We start from the raw sequence: 17,927 nt of genomic DNA, 5'->3' as shown, positions 1-17,927 counted from the left end.
CCTGGGGATACTGATACTGACCTTGGGAAGGTGAGAAGTGCTAGATAAGAGCTATGTATTAATAGGTCATCACACACACACACACACACACACAACAACACATCCCACACCCTCCTGACATGGGTTAGCTAATTCACAGTAAAATTCGAGTGGAGACCAGTTTCTGTCGCTTTTACCGCACTGTAGCTAGGTAAGATCAACACTTCTGCCCACGTGTGATCTCACCTCACTCCGAAGCGTTGCCTCCATTAGCGTTTTATAGCACAGTAGCTAAATCTATGGTGTGTGCGCGTGGGGGTGGGGGGGGGACAACAAATCACACCTTTTTTGGGCAGTGAAAACATGGTCTAAGTCTGTAAGCCAGTAGCTGTGCTTCATGGGCCACCCATAGCTGGGGGAAATATGACATATTTTGCCAGTGTCTTACCTACCACCCACCTAGCGCAGGTGGGAGTTGAGATGAAGTCACCTGCCCAAGCTGACAAAACTCAGATCTCCCACATTCTGGGCCAATGACTTGGCCACAGGACCAGTCTCTTGCCTCTAGATGGGACTGAAATGGGGAAAGCGCCCCCTAGTGCTTCCAAAGCAGCTTTCTCATCAGCTATAGTTGACAAAGTGAAAAATCTAGAAGAGGGGGAAACCAAGGGGTTTGAGGAAGGCTGCAGTGAATTTGCAGGCCTCATGCAAACACAAACACACAATAATGACTGGTTAACTGCACACAGGACACAGGCAATAGCATTTGGAAGTGCAGCTGATTAAAAAAAAAAAATCATTGTTTTCCCCTGTGCAAAACTTCAATTTTCAAGTAGAAATTTGAAACTAAACAGTTTTGGCCAAACCCAGAAATACTGTAATTTAGAAATGCTGCCGCTTTGCTCAATGGGAGTTGTAGTTTAGATGCCTTAAATTCCAGGCTCTAAGTCAGACTACAAATCCCTTTATGCACCACAAATCCCATTTTCATCATGGGAATCCCTGCCCATGGTGCATTGTGGGAGATGTAGGCAGATCAGGAAGCCTCACTTGTAGAGAACTGAAACAGGAGGCAAGTGAACTACAATTCCCATGAAGCACCATGGTAACATTGCCAAATCCAAATAATTCAGTTTTGGGGCATTCAGTTTTTCGATGACAAATCAAAGTCTTCTGCACAAAGCAGCCACTTTTCCTGAAAAATGTTGGTTTAGTCAAAATCCCAGTTTTGCAGCAAAAACCTTTTTTTCATGGAAAAAGTTTTGACTAGCCCCAGTTAGAACTTTAATCTCCAAAGGGACGTTACTAGTTCATGCGTGCTGGGGAATCACATGAGGATGCCATGTAAAAGTAAACTGACTCTTTATTAAGCAAACTATTTACAGAGACGCTGCAGCTCAGATTCTAGCCCCGTGCACACAGACTAACTTCCGAGTGCCTCCTCCAAACTCTTCCCTCCCACAACCTGTCCTCCTCCCATCAAGTTCCGTGCTGGTTGCTACATAGTTCCTTGCAACATTTTTTTGTTGCTGTTTGGATTTGCGCCAGCATTTGCTGACTTGCTGGGGCCAGAGGTTATTAGTAGATAGCCCAGTGCAGGGACTGGCGTGTCCTGACGGCCCATTGTAATCTGTTAGGCCCCCTAGTCATTCAAGTGCACTGGCCTTTGACCCAGTCTCTTGCCACGTTATTGTGGTTGATGGGGCACTTGCTTCCCCACTCTTGCTGCCACCATTCTGTTGATCCTTCTACGTCAGTCATAGAGTTTAAGGCAAGAGCGGCAGAAGCACCCTAAAAGTGTGTGTGTAGGAGGGGCCACAGGTGCCCAAACTGTAGCCCTGCCCTCCCACATCGCTCCTTCCCCCTGAGATCCCACCCCTTCCGCCAACACCCTGCCTCCAGCTCACTCCTCTCCCCCTCCTCCCGCCATCACTCACCCTTACGGCTGGTAAAAAGTGGGCTGGCATTACCCTCTGACTTTTAAAAGTGTGTATGGGGGGACCCATGGCCCCCTACCCCCCTGTTCTGGCACCCCTTCTTTAAAGTAAGAAGGGACCATCATGATCATCTAGTCTGACCTCCTGCACATCACAGGCCATAGAACGTCACCCAGCCACTCCCGTAACAGACCCCTAACCTCACATCATGGTGTAACAACTTCAAGTTACAGAGAATCCACCATTTACACTAGATTAAACCTGCAAATGACCCATGCCCCAGGCTGCAGAGGAAGGTGAAAAACCCCCAGGGTCTCTGCCAATCTGAGCTGGGGGGAAATTCCTTCCTGACCCCAAATCTGGTGATCAGTTGGACCCAGAGCATGTGGCGAGACCCACCAGCCAGGTCCCTGGGAAGGAATTCCCTGTAGTAACTCAGAGCCCTCCCTGTCTAGTGTCCCATCACCAGCTATTGGAGATATTTGCTGCTAGCAGTTGGAGATTTGCTACATGCCATTGTGGGCAGTCCCATTGTACCATCCCCTCCCTAAACTTTTCCGTCTTGAAGCCAGTTAGAGTTTTTGCCCCCACTGCTCCCCTTGGGAGGCTGTTCCAGAACCTCGTTCCTCTGATGGTGAGAAATCTTCACCTCATTTCAAGCCTAAACTTGCTGTAGCCTGAGGCTTTTTTACCCCCTCCTGGTCCTGTCCGTGGCCCTGCTGTCCAGGTGTGCCAGCTGTTTGCAGCGACTCCACTGCTCCCCTGAGCCTGCAGCTCCCTCTCATGACCTGGCTGCGTCCCTGTGCAGTGTGCACTGCTGTCACCTGCCCCGGCTTCCTGTGGCTATTTGATGGTTGGAGCCCGACCTGCTCACTTGGGGGTAGCAGCCTCAGGTCCTTGGTGTCTTTGTTGGAGCAGCTGCCTGCTTCGCTTGGCGTTCTCCTCAGAGCAGCTGTGTCCTCAGCCGGGCTGCAGCAGATGACCCCTCATGGGCTCTCTGGCCCATCAGTCCCTGTGCTGGGCTACGGTCTCGTCCCCAGGAGGATGTGCTGGGTGTGCTCTGAAGGGAGAGCCGGGGGTGGCAGGTGCTGAAACCAGCTGAGCTAGGGTGGAGCGGAGAGTGGCCTGGGAGCTGCCTCTCTCACCGAGATGTTGGGTAGGGTGGGTTCAACGCGCTGACACCCACAGGGGCCCACGGCACAGCCAGGTGGCCGGCAGAGCACCCAGAAGGCCTCCACAGCACGACTACCTGGTGCTGCCAGCTGAGGCCAAGGGCCTAGGAGTAAACTTCCCTTGTAGACACTGGGGGACCATATTGGGACCCAACTGAGTGGATTTCAAAACTGCCATTGGGTCATGTCCCTGGGGCAGCCCGAGGGTGGGGAGCAGAGTGGGGGAGGGCTCCTAGCCAGGATTTCAGGGGGTTCTCCATGTTCTCAAAAGACAGAGGGGGTCACCTCAGAGGCACAAACCCCCACACCAAACAGGAGAGCAAGAGACACCCCACTCCATCCCCCGGGGAATGATTGACTGGCAAAGGGTTGGTTGGGCAGGCGGTCACGGAGTCCTCGGGCGATGCTCTGGAACTGCTCCCCACTAAGCCAGTCAGGACTTTGGGGAGCCTCCTCTCCCTTGGAGCAGACTTGTTCAGGGCAAGAAGCTCACACGGCTTCACCTCCTGGGTCTCTCCTTGGAGCATTCAGCATCATCTTTCCCTCCATGTGCTTCACACAGCGAGCCCACCCAGGCGGGGTCCTGGGGAAGCCAGAGGGTTCTGCACCCCCACTTTGCAGTCAGACGTGACTCTTAGCCAGCCAAAAAGAGGTTTATTCGATGACAGGAACAGGGTCTAAAACAGAGCTTGTAGATACAGTGAACCAGACCCCTCGGCCAGGTCCATTCTGGGGGGGCATGAGCAGACCCCTAGGTTACGACTTCAATCCTCGTCCCACGCCAGCTCCATACACCACTCCCTCACCCCCCTCTTGGCTCAGCTCTTCCCGGGCCAGGAGGTCACTGACCCTTGTCTCCAAAACTTCAGTTGGCACTTGCGAGAGAGAGGCCCAGGCCATCAGTTGCAGAGATCAGAGTGCCAGAGCATTTAGGGACTGGCCCTTCCTCGCAGCAATCACACACCCTTATCCCACCACTGAGATACTTAAGAACTGCCTAGGGGACACTGAGGCACCAACACAGTATTCAGAGCAAACATTATGAACAGTCCCAGTTCGTCACACAGGCGGCATAGGCAGGGCTAGCGTAGCACAGAGGAGTGAGGGGGCGGGAATGGTCAGGAGCAGGGGCAACTGGGGCTGGGATCTGAAAGAAGGAAATCATTGTGGGGAGACTCTGCCCTGCCATGCTGGGCTTGTGTGTAATGAGGCAGGTCACCGAATACAGGAGGTAACCTCCAGAGAGCCCACTCCCCCCACATCACCCATCGGTGAATGGGAATGGAGTCGAGTGGCTACTACTCTGAAGCTAGCACAGCGCTGGCTGTGACCGTAACTGGGGTGTCTGGGCATTGCTGCTTCTTCCCGCCCCACTTCCCCTGCCAAAGCAGGTAAGGACCAAGGTTCCTGTAGTTGGCACAGGATGCACAAAGAGGGAAGCAAGAGAGACCAAATTATCTTTTCTCAGCGCAGGAATCGGAGCATTTTGGTTCGCACATCACAGGAAATAACAGGGTGAAGAGAGACTCACTGATCAGCTCCCTGATCTGAACACTCCACTGCTCTCTGGCCAAGGGGGTGAAAGCAGCATCTGTCGCCACCCACGGCAGGTGTGGGTGCTCGCTGCTTCCAGAGAACAGGCCCAAAGAGCTCCAAATCCTACTGAAGTCCCAGCAATCATGCAAAGGCCCATCGCCCGCTCCCGCCAACAGAAAAAACCCGTAGCGGCTGGTTGTAAATGTGCATACGTTTCCTTGTATTTGCATGAACAGAGCATAAATCATCCAATGCTTTACTGGACAGACTAATCTAACCGGGGACTGAAGCCAGGGCAAAAACAGGCTTGGAAAAACTTCAGTGGAGGGGCCTACTTCTCCACACACACAAACCATTGTCGGGTTTCCTGGGAAAGGCCCCTGCTCCATTCAGTTATATTACAAGGAGGCTGGAGTCGCCCACTGAGATGAGGGCCCAGGCTCTGCTAGACACAGAGACAGTCAGTCCCCTGCGAATTCCCGTGTGAGTAGACAAGACAGACAGGAGAAAGGAAGCGTGGTGTTACTCCGAGCACTAGACCCCCGCTGCCTTCCCAGTTAGTGTGTGGGAGGTGGGTCCAGGACCACCGCGTGCTGCCCAATGCCTCTCCCCATCTTGCATGTGTCGCTACAGAGCGGAACAATCCTGATCACAGCTGCCCAACCAAATCCAGCAGCAAATTTTCTTTTCCTCCCCACAGTTCCCTGAAAGATTTTGGGGCTTTTGATGATTTCCCCTCTGAAGAGCTTCTCTGAACTCAAAGGGGAACTTTCCCGGAACACAGGACCATTTTGTGCTGGTCTTCCGGGTCCTTTCATGTCTGAGGGTTGCTTAGCAGCTCTGGGAGATGGTTTCCATGGTGTGAGTGCTGTAAACAGCAGGGGGGTGGCACTCGGCACAGATGTCTCATCACAATTAGTAACAGCAAGGCCAGGCTCTCAGTAACAGAACACCTTGGGGTTAGCTACTCTCATTAATACCCGCACCTCTGCCCTTCCCCTCTACAGGGAACTACCACCCAATCGGAGACACACTCATTGTCCTTCCCGGTAATTCCCTGCTGCTAGACTGTGTCCTCTCTTCCTTGGCCAAGCCGGGGCGAAAGGGGAAGAGTGTAAGACTTTCCAGATCTGGGGTGGCCCCTCCCTAGACGTTACCCCATAAGCAAGAGGGGACACACTCCCTTTCAGGGACTGCAGTAACTTACTGCTCTGGAGGGCAGGTAAGGATGGAACCAGACTCCTGTCTCTTGAGTCCTCCTTGAGGTTGCACCTGGTGAGGCTCAGCTCCGCCCTGCAGCATGTACCCCTCAGGCCGAGCTTCAGGGCCTGCCCCACGGCCAGGTTCTACTGCCCTCGTCCACTTTCAGTGGCACTTTGCTCCTTGCAATTCTAGCGATCCCGGGGGTAGAATCTAGCCCCAACTCTTTAACCTGGTCAGTTTGTCCCTCATTAATCTCGCTTCTGCCAAGTCACACTCAGCTCCCTGGATCTTCCTCAACACCTCCACCCGGGGCTCAGCCAGATTAGCCCTGGGAAGAGCCTGCTGCGAGCATGATATTCTGTGCTGCTTTTCTGCCAGCCACATGTAGCTTTGCCCCTGCGCCTTTCCGCTTTGCGGCAGTCAGCACACAGGGGGATTTTACTTTTATTTCTCCCATGGGATCCAGACTGTTTTGCGGCAAACCACAATCTGACTGCCGTTTACTCAGACAATTTCTACCGATCAGTGAATCCCCAGTACCCTCAGTCAGTCAACCCACTGTAATTCAGACACACTCCTATCTTCCTCTCCACCGCCTATAGTTCTCCCTCCCACCACAAGCCACAGCACCATCTATTCCTATTTCTACTTCAGAAAACCTTCCTTCCTCCAATGAGCACAAAGAGAACAGGCCCCTGGATCCAAAACCTCAGTCACATGTACATCGACCCCGCAGGGCTGCATTATCAAATGGAATAGATAAATAAATACATGGTGCATCCAAGTCCCTCCCAGCCCACGGCCCTGCCACATCACGCAGCCAGAATGGTGCCTCCATCCCCAGGGAGCCCATTTTCTGATGTTGCTTCTTCACAGTCATGCAGCCAGCAGGCCAGGCTCAGATGGGAGTGGTTTCCTTCTTAGCACGGGCCATTCTGCACCAGGGTGCGTTGCCTCTCACCACCCTGCTGCTCCGCAGTTGCTGACGGGACGCTGCTCCCGCTGGAGGACAGTGCACCAACCATGGAAAGATGGGCTCCATCCAGTTGGCTAACGTCCTCTCACTGGGGGGTGGGGGGCGGCCGTGCTGTGCTCTCCACCTCTCCCTCTGCACGTGGCGAATGGGCAGATGTCGCCTTAGCCCGCACGGCCCTTTGCTTTCGCAGGCGCCAGCGCTGAAGCTGCATGTCCTGTTCCCTCCTCCGCCTTCACTCTGGTTCCTTCTTCCCAAAACAGTTGCTGAGGGCGTCACAGATGAGGTTCCGAAACAACGGGGGGTGGTGGGGTGGGGAGGCATCACGAGGCAGGCTCCAGAGCTGGAGAAGGTGTCTTCTTCCATTCGGGTTCGTGGGTGGAACTGAGACCGTTCAGCTACAGAGTTTGAGTGGGGCACATGGTGCACTTCAAAGCCCTTGGTAAGCTCTGATATGCTACCTCTTCTGGTTTCTGCAGGGAAAAAGAGAAGGCCTCAGTGCCTGCCCAACACGCCTCCCCCCCACCTCTGTGTCCTAAAGCATCGGCATGAAATGACTGATCAGACGGGCCCCGATTCTCAGCAGGGGCCAAACAGCACCTGTCCCCAGAGCTATGCTGAGTTACAGCAGCTGATGACCTCGCCCCGCGCAGTACACCCAGTCCCATGTTCCCAGGACTGGCACCCAGAGGTGCTGGAACTTGGGGGGCTGCCACACCCCCGGCTTGAAGTAGTTTCCATCATATACATGGTTTACAGTTTGGATCAATGGCTCTCAATCCCCCTGCCCTCATCCCAACCTGTCTGTGAAGGAGATGGGGGGATCGGCCAGGTGGGATGGGAGGATCTGCTCTCTTTTCTCCCTCCCTCCGTCTCTTTGCAGTCCGTGGAAGCTGCTAGAGCCCAGCACCTCTGAAATCCAGGCTCTGCTGGCCAGGTTTTCAAGAGCTCCCCACACTCAGCCAGTCTCGTTGTCCTCAGCAAGCAGGGAGGGGAGTCTCCATTATTCTCAAGAAGCGAGGAGACTCTTCCGCTTTTCCAACAAGAGCTGCCTAGTGCTGAGCTCTCTTGGAAATCCAGCACCTCCTGCTGGGACCCAACATCTGCCTTATTCCAGGACAGGGGCCGCTTCTGAAAATTTGGGTCAAAGGCCTCATCTGTCTTCAGTGCTGGAGCGGTTTGAGGAAAGGACGGATTTGCAGCCAGTTCAGTTAAACAGGTGCTAGCTCCCTGTGTGGACGCTCGTAATCTGATTTGAAACTGGTTTGTAGTGAGTGAGTTCATCAGTTCCTCATCCAGTTCAGCTAAATTGACAAACCGGATTTAAAATGAATTAAGAGCATCCACTCAAGGGCTTGCACTGGTTTAACTAAACTGGTTTTTCAAATGGTTTAAATTAAGCCACTGTGACTTTGGCTACAGACAAGGCCAGCCCCTTGAGATGTGGCCCAGCAGATAGAGAACTGAGCTGGGACTCAGGAGACCTGGGTTTTATCCCTGGCTCTGCCACTGGCCTGCTTGGCAAGTCACTGCCTCGCTCTGTGCCTCAGTTTCCCCATCAGTGAAATGGGCATAAGGCTCCTGACCTCCTTTGTAAAGTGCATTGAGACCTATGGACAAGAAGAGCTAGGCACTATGTTGTTATTCCAGTTCTGGGTAAACAGCAGCAGCTGCGGAAGAGCATCTCAACAACTGGATGCTTTATCTGAGTCCAGCCCACTCTCCAAACCTTTCCAGGTCCTCCCATCCTCCACGCTCTCCCTTGGCCACTTCTTTAAATACGTAGACGGAGAGCAGCATCTCCCTCACCTGGGGGCCTATGTGACCTCCTCGGATGTATTCTTGGGGGTCCTTTGGAGCTTGTCGTAAATGGTGGTGATTAGAGGCTCTTTCTGTGGGCTCCGCTCTGTGTTATTTTCCAGGTGACGCAAGGCCTGAAACAAAAGCAGACATGTTTGTTATTGGAAGGACTTTGCAAGCTGTTTTCTCTGTAGATGAATTTGCTAAAAATTGTCCCCCAAAATTAGCAAGGGTTGAATGTGCCAAAGCACAGACTTCTACCACCTGAGCTAGCAGAGCAACTCCATTAACTGGTAAGAGTTGTAGGCTGTTATTCTCTAGGCAGACCAGAGCGGGACATGACACACAGTGCTGTTACCCTCGCAGCAGTGGACATTGGCTTCATCTCACCCCTCCAAACTCAAACCTCTATGCTAAATGAGAAAACCCTGGTAGGAACATTGTTTGTATGAAGTGTTTGGTCCTCCATTCTTGCAATGGGTTGATGTGTCCGTAATGACCCCACCATGGGTCCTCAGCATGGATAAACTCAGCACCTTCAGCCTCAAGAAGCAAAACCACATCGATTTGAGCTAAACGAACAACACTGTTAACCAACAGCAGTAGTAGGTTGTTATCCTCTCTGCATACCAGTCACTAGAGGGAGACATGGCACACTTGGGCAGCTGGGGTTCATGTTCACATAACACTGTCTTGGTGCAACATGTTAACCCGTGGCTGAACCAGTGCATTCTGGGATCCTGGAGCCACTGATCCCATAGTGCCTTATATTTCTGCTATCAGCAAAGATTACTGGGGAGCTTCCAGCCTGCATTGTGGGACAGGATGCATCTGAATTCTTGGGACTCCCAGCCTCTCCGTCAGTGTATAGACAAAGACGTGTATATGTAGACAAAGACGGAGAGAGCGTGTGTGTGTGCGTAGACAAAGACAGAGAGTGAGTGTGTGTGTGTAGACAAAGACAGAAAGTGAGTGTGTATGTGTGTGTGTGTGTGTAGACAAAAACGGAGTGTGTGTGTAGACAAAGACGGAGAGAGCATGTGCGTGTGTGTGTGCAGACAAAGATGGGGTCTCTGTGTGTGTGTGCAGACAAAGACGGGGTCTGTGCACGTATAGACAAAGACGGAGAGAGCGTATGTGTGTGTAGACAAAGACGGGGTCTATGTGTGTATAGACAAAGATGGGGTCTGTGTGCGTCTGTGTGTGTGTGTGTAGACAAAGACGGTGGATGTGTGTGTATGTATAGACAAAGACGGAGAGAGCGTGTGCGTGTGTGTGTATAGACAAAGACGGGGTCTGTGTGTGGGCACCTGTCCACATTCCCCACGTGTGCAGTGCCTGCCGGGAGAGCTCCTCCGTGTGCAAACACAGCCAGATGGCCGGCTGGCCTGCTCCCCTCCCGAAACCTAAACAAGGAGCAATAAACGGGCCAGTGCGGATGTGGCGTAGGACGACACACTGAAGGCTCCTAGGATCTGTCTTCACCGCACAGCACAGCCAGGTTAGCCTCGCCCGGCTCTGAGCAGCCATCCTGCAGAGCCCCACCCATGTTACTGAGTCCCCACCCACGCTGCGAGGACTCCTGGGGACAGATCCCCCGCTCTTAGTGCTGCCGTGAGCCCAGCCGCCCTGATTCTTTCCCAGTGGTTTGTGGGAGAACTCGTCCGTCCTTCGGGGCATGTAGGGGATTGTGGGAAGGCGCCGGAGGGCCAGGTGGGCCGTAGCCTGCAGCAATGCTGCAAAGCGGGTCGGGGACTGGCCTGAGTGAAAGCAGCACCCTGGCTCTAACCACCCCCCATGGAGCCAGCTAGTGCAGGTTCGAAAGCGCCACTGAACTCAGGGGAGGGGGTTGCGTGTAGATGGGAGAGGGTTGGGGCAGCCCGAATAAAAGCCATACAAGGGTACCCCCCCAGCGAGGTACAAACGCACACACCCGGGGGAGATCACACCTCCCAAGGGAAGAGAAGAGACCTACACACCGCGGAGAGAGCAACATCCTTCCAGGAAGGACACATGCACCCATTAGAAAGACAGCCCTGGCCCCCAGAATGGAGCAACACCCAGAGAAGCTGCACGTGCACCCAAATGACAGCTGCAGCCCCGGAGGAGATGCACAAACCAGAGAGGGGAAGAGCGTGCAGCACACAGGAGCATCACATGTCCACGCACGCACACAACCCAGCCGAGAGAGAAGTCGTGCAGACACTTACGCACGCCTCCCCGGGCGCACAGCTAGACGCTCCCCAGAGGAGATGCGCATGTGCGTGCACACACACACACACACACACACGCAGAGCAAAGAGCAGCCACACCCAAAACAAAGAGCGACACAACGGACAGAAAGGAGCAACACACATGCCACAGAGAGAAAGAGCCCACCCGCGACTCCTTCTCCTTGTGCCAGGCAGCTCACGGTTGACAGAAGTGATCACTTCTGCTGGGCAAAACAGCAGCACCTGTTGGCCGTAGCAAGAGGATGTAACTTCCTGCTCCGGCCTGCAGCTGACACAATAAGGATGTTTAAAGTGGGAGTCAGAATCCCGTCCCTAGAGAGCTCGCAGTCCAAACGCACAAAGGCAAGACCATCTAGAGGGAGATCTCTTTCCGACAGCCCTGCCTGCTGCATCACTTACTGCTAATGTCTAATGAAAGCGTCCCGGTCGTCCCCCTGCACAAGGCAGTGCCAGGGCTCGGCAGGGAAGGCTGCTGCTGGATTACCTTAGCTCAGAGCACTCACCTGGTCATTTCCTTCTGGGGGACTCCTCAAGATCTCAGCATACTGCGAGTCGGACGGACTTTGTTCCACTGGGCCCGTGGGGGTAGCAGCTGAGGAAAGAGCATAAGGTTAAGAGAGGAGAGAGAAAAACCAAGTTCCAAGCAGCCTGGATTGTCGGCATCTTTGCCCATCATGCCTCATGTCTGTTGTGAGCTGAGTCCCACCACACAGCTCCAAATCCACAGAGCCACCCCACAAAATCACGGGCAGGGAATCCTTGTGAGTCCTGCTCCAGAGAAGACATAGTCAGGCATGTCTGATACTAAGACGCTGGATCCTGGGAACATTCGGATCCATAGGCACCGACTGGTGGGTGCTCAACCCGCCTCTGCTTCCAGCCTCCCATTCCAACCCCTTCCCCAAAGTCCTGGCCCCAACTCCATCCCCTCACTGCCCCTATTCCGACTCCTTCCCCAAATCCCACCCACAGCCCTGCTTCCTCCCCTGAGCGCTCCATATTCCTGCGCCTCCTCCTCCCTTTCCCTCCCAGCATGCCGCCGAGAAGCTCAGGGAGGTAGGTGGAGGAGTGAGGTCGCAGGAGCTTGGATGCCGATGGGTGCAGAGCACTCACTAATTTTTCCCCACTCTGGAGCACCCACAGAGTCGGCGCCTATGTTCGGATCATAATGAAAAAGGGGTTAAGGCCTTCACTATGCCTGGCATTGCGCTATTCTCCGCATGGCCTACTCTCATGAGTTTATTGTGAGCCTTGTGGTACTTGGTATGTTTCTTAGAGCCCCAGCTCCTGGAATCATGTGATTATGGGAGAGTCTTGGTGCTCCTTTAAAAAAAAAAGGAAGCCAGATTCTAGCCCCCTTTGCAGAAGAGAGTTCAGATCAGAGCCCTGCACAAGACTATTATTTCATCTTGCTATTATGGCAGTGCATCCTGCGGGATCCCAGTTCTGCTGCAGGGCTCTCATTCGGACATCATGGCAGAGTCCAGCCCTGGTGCAAGCGGTGACCTGGAAAGGGCTTTCTTTACCTGGGTCAGCTGACTTCTCATTGTTCATCCGCCAACACCAGACGGCAGTCCCAAGGCTTAGCACTAACAGGAAGAAAGTCAGCACAATGTACCCCGGCTTCGAGAAGGATGCGTCTGCATCTGGAATGGCAGAGGCTGGAGGTTAGCGGCATCCCGCCAGGGCTTGCGGGTAATGAAGAGCCAGGGCTTAACGTCCCCTAACCATCAGGCCGTGACTGAAAGAGACGCCGCTCCTGGGGCCTGAGCCGAAGGGGAACCTTCAGCGGCTGTGGGACAGACCCATGGTGAGAAGGGGACTTCAGACTCTACCCCCAGCAAGGCCATTTGGTCCCAGTCATGGGGGTGTTATTTGGTCACATGGTGCCTCTCTGAAGAGTAACCAGACCCAATGATGACTGAGCTGGATACAAACCAACGACCCCATTTGATACTCAACCCCCCTGAGGCACGCGGTCCCTTTCTACGCTGTGTAGCAAAGGGGTCAGTGTTTCTTAGGACAACTCCTCATGCCTCTCATCAAATCTGTGGCACCCATCACCATAGCCTCTGGGCAGCATGAGCGAACGTAGCATCAGGACACCGCAGTGAGGTAGAGTGGCGGGATTGTCCCTCATCTTTACATACAGGGAAACTGAGGCACGGGGAGAAGAAGTGACTGGACCCAGGCCACCTAGCAGGTTAGTGGCTGAGCTGGGAATAAAAGTGAGGTCTCTCGAGTCCCAAGTTGGTGACCTAACCACTAGACGGCACTCTCTCCCCGAAACAAAGCATCAGGTGTTGCCATCAATACAGAGACAGGTCACAACCCCTCACCTCCACTGCGGCAGATGCTCTGCAGGTCAAAGGAGACGATCTTCTGATCCACGGGGTTGCTGACCGTGCAGGTATAGGTGGCATTCAGGGAGCTGGGCTGCAGAGACAGCTGGAGCTTCCTGCCATCAGGGGAGAGCTGGTGACGACCTGGATCCAGCTCTTGGACTGGGTTCCCTCTCCCCCAGGAGATGCTCACATTTCCCTTCCCTGAGCCCTGGCACTGCAGTGTGACGTTGCACCCATCCAGCGTGCTGGCGAGCAGCTGACTCCAGATCTGGGGCTGTGGCACTGGCTCTGTGTTCAAAGACAAGTGATACTCGGAGGAATTGGATATGCTCCAGTCACCGTGACAGCTGATCGCTGCTGCTCAGAGCCCCTACACCCCATTCACCCCGACCCCGACCCAGGGCAGATTGGAAGTTCCAGAAGGGAAGAGAGTGACTGAGCGTGCCCTTAACGAGGCAGAAATTCCTCGAATGCAGGAGTTCTGAGTATCAGAGGGGTAGCCGTGTTAGTCTGGATCTGTAAAAGCAGCAAAGAGTCTTGTGGCACCTTATAGACTAACAGACGTTTTGGAGCATGAGCATTCGTGGGTGAATTCCCCTTTTCGACGGATGGATGTCGGATGCCTGCATCTGACGAAGTGGGTATTCACACACGAAAGGTCATGTTCCACTGTGTCTGTTAGTCTATAAGGTGCCACAGGACTCTTTGGAGTTCTGAGTGTACCTCAACAGCGCGGACCAGAAGACAGGCAATCGTAGAGCATAAACACAGAACAAAAGACACTTCCCCCCCACCATGAGCCTGCCATCTCTTCTCTCCTTCTTTTTCTTTTACTCTTCACCACTTGGGGCAGCAAAAAAGCTGGAGCCGGCCCTGCTTTGGGTGGTCCTAGGCGCTAGGTAAACAGTTCACCTCCTGTTCACCTGGGAGAAGGGTAAGGGGAGCCGTCCAGCTGCTCAGTCTTGGGGTTAACTTCTCATGCAAATAAAGAAAAAGGGGAGAATTTTACATGAATCATACACAAGCTGGACCTGTTTTATCCACACAGCAAAACCTCCACCACACACACACCAAAATCGTGGAGCTGAATCTCTCAGCAGGACTCTGTATTACCAGCCCCAACCTTGAAAATAAATTATGAGACAACTCCCACCCTCACACCCATCGCCAAATCAAGAAAGATTATTTTTAAGCCAGAGGTTTTTGAAGCCAAACCACACATTTTCCTTGCCTTTGGCGTCACTCCTGTCACCATTTCAAGCTTCTCTCTGCAACCAGGAGCATGAGAAATATTTTTTGGAAAGGAAAGCTGAGATTCTCATGTGCTCACTTGATTCCAGCAGCTGGCACTTTAAGAGCCTCACCAGCTAGGGTGAGAGTTGTGGTAACATTGTTTGACAGCATTGGCTTTCCTGTGCTCAGCGTTGGGAGGGGGAGTCATGCGGGGGGGTGTGTATGTGTGCTGGTAGCTATGCGGTGGGGGGGAGGGAGAGAGGACTGAAGTAGTGGGTGAGGCTGAAGCTCTGACTTTGAGCATCCTGGGTAAAATTTGGGCACATGCAGGGAGCAAGGGCTGGGATTATATGCTGCTTAAAACCTTCATTGAACCTTAATTGGTGCCTAGACCCTGTGCTGGCCCCTCTGCACAGGGGAGAATTTCACCCCAAGTGCACAGAATCATTCGGCAGTGTGGCCTAGTGGATCGAGCACTGAACTGGGGCTCAGAAGACTTAGGGTCTATTCCTGACTGTGCCCCTCTCCTGCTGGGTGAACTAAGGTGTATCCCTGCCCCATGCCTCAGTTTCCACATCTGCAAAATGGGGGTAGTGCTACTAACTTCTATTGTAAATTGCTTTGAGATCTACAAATGAAAAAAGTGAAGGATTATCGTTAATATCAGAGCTTCAGGCATTGTGTACTCCTGGAAACGCCGTTAAATATCGATTTGTCATCACTTACCATAGACCGCAAGGAGAAAGGTCTGTTCCTCCACAGTTGCTGGTACTATCTTAATCCGGGCCTCATAAACTCCACTATCGCCCAGCTCCAGAACCTTGATCCTCAGCGAGGTCTCGTTGTACTTTTCTAGCCTTTGCTTAAATCTGCCGCTGGTATCGGGTCGCTCAAACTTCCCCCCAGTGAACTCAGCCAGCTGAATCGTCACACCTGACCCACGAAAGGTCCATTCAATTTCTTTCACCTTTTTCCCGGGCGATAGATTCACAGACAGCACGACCGATCTTCCCAGAGTTCCATTCACCTGGCGGAGGGGAGTAGGTGCTTGGGCAATCAGGATATCTAAGAAAGAGGGCAAGGCAGAAATGTTGCAGCTCTCTAGTGTGTCACAAGATAAACAGAAAAGCAGCAGAAAGGAGGCAAATTGAAGCATGGTTTTTAGTTTGCTAAATTTCCCTTCCAGGCTGCATCTCTTAAAAATACACCCTCCCCCCCCCCACCCATGTGCTCTGGAAAGCGCGTCAGGTTACGTCTACACTGCAGCCGGGGGGCGGGGGCAGCACTGCAGCAGACATACATACCCAGGCTAGCTCTAATCTAGCTAGTTCAGGTACTGGAGCAGCGTGGGCTACCTGAGTACTCAGTGTCCCAGGCAGCTTCCGCAGCCCATGGTACTGCAGCTTCCCTGCTATTGGCGCGTGAGCTACCTAGATTAAAGCTAGCATGGGTCTGTCTACACCTGCTGCAATCACACACCCTGAGGGCAGTGTAGACACATGATGAGAATAGAAATGCCCCTGTGACGCATGGCTAGAAAGGGTTAAACATCCTGCTAAATAAATAACCTTCATAAGACAGGTAGGGAGATAATGTTTGTGTTTTTGTGTATTTACATATGTACGAGTAGGGTGGACAGTGTAATCAACAGTCCCTGTCTATGCTCTTTTCTGATAATTCAGAGGTCAAAAGAACATCCTGTCATGTAAATGAATTGTAAACATGGGATATGGTACTCATCTCTCTTTGAAATGTACTTTGAATGGTGGAGGAACAAGCAAATGGCCTTATGTTAATTCTATAGCTAAGAACCGGTGATGGACCTCCTTCAAAGTCATCCTAATGACCTTTTGTTCCCTGAGGAATTCCAACTTGTCAAAAGACATGAAACTGTGTAAAAGATCCTGGGTCCCGATTCTGTCACCTCAGATCTGCTTAGACATCAGCAGTGGAAGTTTGAGTCGCAAGACTGAGGTCCCAGTTATGCCGGTACACCCTGAATGTGAGATTTGAACATTGGACTTTAATTTATGAGCAATTTCTGAACAACACTTTGCAACTACAAAGCTCACCATCTCTGCTCCGAATCTGAACCTCAGTGAATCGAACTCGCCCGTATGTATACTGATCTTTTACCAATACCCTCTCTCTTTCTTTAAATTAATTCTAGTTTAGTTAACAAGTATTGGCTGTAGCATGTATTTGGGTAAGATCTGGAACATTCATTAACCTGGGAGGTAACGTGTCCGATCCTTTGGGATTGGTAGAACCTTTTCTTTTCTATGATGAAATAAGATTTACAGAATTTTTCATCAGATTTGACACGGGTACCTGGATGGAGGCCTGAGGCTGGATCACTTTAAGAGAACTGTGGTGTTTGGATTTCTGAGTAACCAGTGAGGTAATAAAGAAGCTGTTTTATGCTGGCTTGGTGAATCCAAGTATTGGAATATCCACCAGCTTTATGGGGACTGTCTGCCCCATTCTTTGCAGTTCACCCTAATTGAGGGACCACAGCTGGCCCCCACAAGGACCCTGGTCACGATCACACATGCTGAGGACGGCGTAGCCACATGCTGAGAAGGAAGGGAAATGCCTCCCTGTGCAGAGGGTTTGCACAAGGCATGCTGCACCACTGGAGTTCTCAGCACAGGGTTTCAGAGGGCACCAAGTGGCGCTTATGCCCTCAGTAGTGGCTCTTTGCATGGGGTACATTCACCCTGCACAAGTTTTGCCTGAGCCTGCAAATCCTTACTCAGCTCAATAGTTACATAGGCCACAAGGTGTTTAGGCTCCTGACTGCCCTATAGAAGTTTGATGGCATTTAGGCTTCTATGATCTAGACCATAGAAGGTAGACTGTGAGCTCCTTGGGGCAGGGACTGTCTTCGTTCTGTGTTTGTCCAGCCCCTCGCACAGCAGGATCCTGGTCCAGGAGTGGAGTTGCCAGACAATTACAGCCCCATCGAGGTCAAGGGCTTGCAGGGCTAGATCAGCATGTGGAGACTATTTGGTCAGGGTAATGCATTTCTCCAGTTCCAGCCTCCCGTTTACACGAAGACTTTCCTGTTAACAAGGAAACAGGCAAAGATTCTCAGTTCAGCTGTTTCTCTTTAGCCCATGTTCATCAGAACTGCTTTGGTCGAAAAGAATTGGAGCAGGAATCTCATCAGAACGACAGCCCCTGAGATTTTGGGAAGGGCTCCCCATAAACAGGGCCAAGGCACCTCGCTTTCCTCCTTTGCCCTAGTACCTGCAGAAAGACCGACAGCAGCGAAGCGGCTGGGGAGCTGAGACCCCCTGCTGAGTAATAGTTCAGGGAGTGTGCCTACACGGCCATCATGCACCATTCGGATACATTTTAGTTAGTGCCGGTCTGGTTGCATGATCCTCTGCGAAAGCCTAGCCCTGAAATCACCTTGGAGGGAGGGAAAATGAATGGTCTAGAATATATTTTGTTTCTATAACGACAAATGCCAGCCTCATTAAAAGCCAACTAAAGCCTGCTGAGAAATT

At 52.4% G+C, this 17,927-nt stretch overlaps 1 protein-coding gene across 9 annotated transcripts in view; it reads right to left on the bottom strand.

Annotated features, from left to right (window-relative positions):
- Positions 1-6,900: 6,900 nt before the first annotated feature.
- LOC116831794 (SLAM family member 8-like) overlaps positions 6,901-17,927 on the bottom strand; it is a 61,796-nt gene continuing 50,769 nt past the window's right edge. For all 9 annotated transcript variants that reach the window (XM_075071049.1, XM_075071051.1, XM_075071050.1 and 6 more), the window contains 6 exons: positions 15,139-15,477; positions 13,174-13,467; positions 12,361-12,480; positions 11,338-11,426; positions 8,610-8,734; positions 6,901-7,273 (listed from right to left, as the gene is read on the bottom strand). In XM_075071049.1, coding sequence (XP_074927150.1) covers positions 8,618-8,734; positions 11,338-11,426; positions 12,361-12,480; positions 13,174-13,467; positions 15,139-15,477 — 959 coding nt within the window. In that variant the 3' untranslated portion in view covers positions 6,901-7,273; positions 8,610-8,617. The remainder of the gene's footprint in view (positions 7,274-8,609; positions 8,735-11,337; positions 11,427-12,360; positions 12,481-13,173; positions 13,468-15,138; positions 15,478-17,927) is intronic.

This window comes from Chelonoidis abingdonii, chromosome 11 (genome assembly GCF_003597395.2).
Source record: "Chelonoidis abingdonii isolate Lonesome George chromosome 11, CheloAbing_2.0, whole genome shotgun sequence".
In the NCBI taxonomy this organism is placed as follows: domain Eukaryota; kingdom Metazoa; phylum Chordata; order Testudines; family Testudinidae; genus Chelonoidis; species Chelonoidis abingdonii.
The sequence above is the reverse complement of the archived record's forward strand: the minus strand, read 5'-3'. Positions and strand labels throughout refer to the sequence as shown.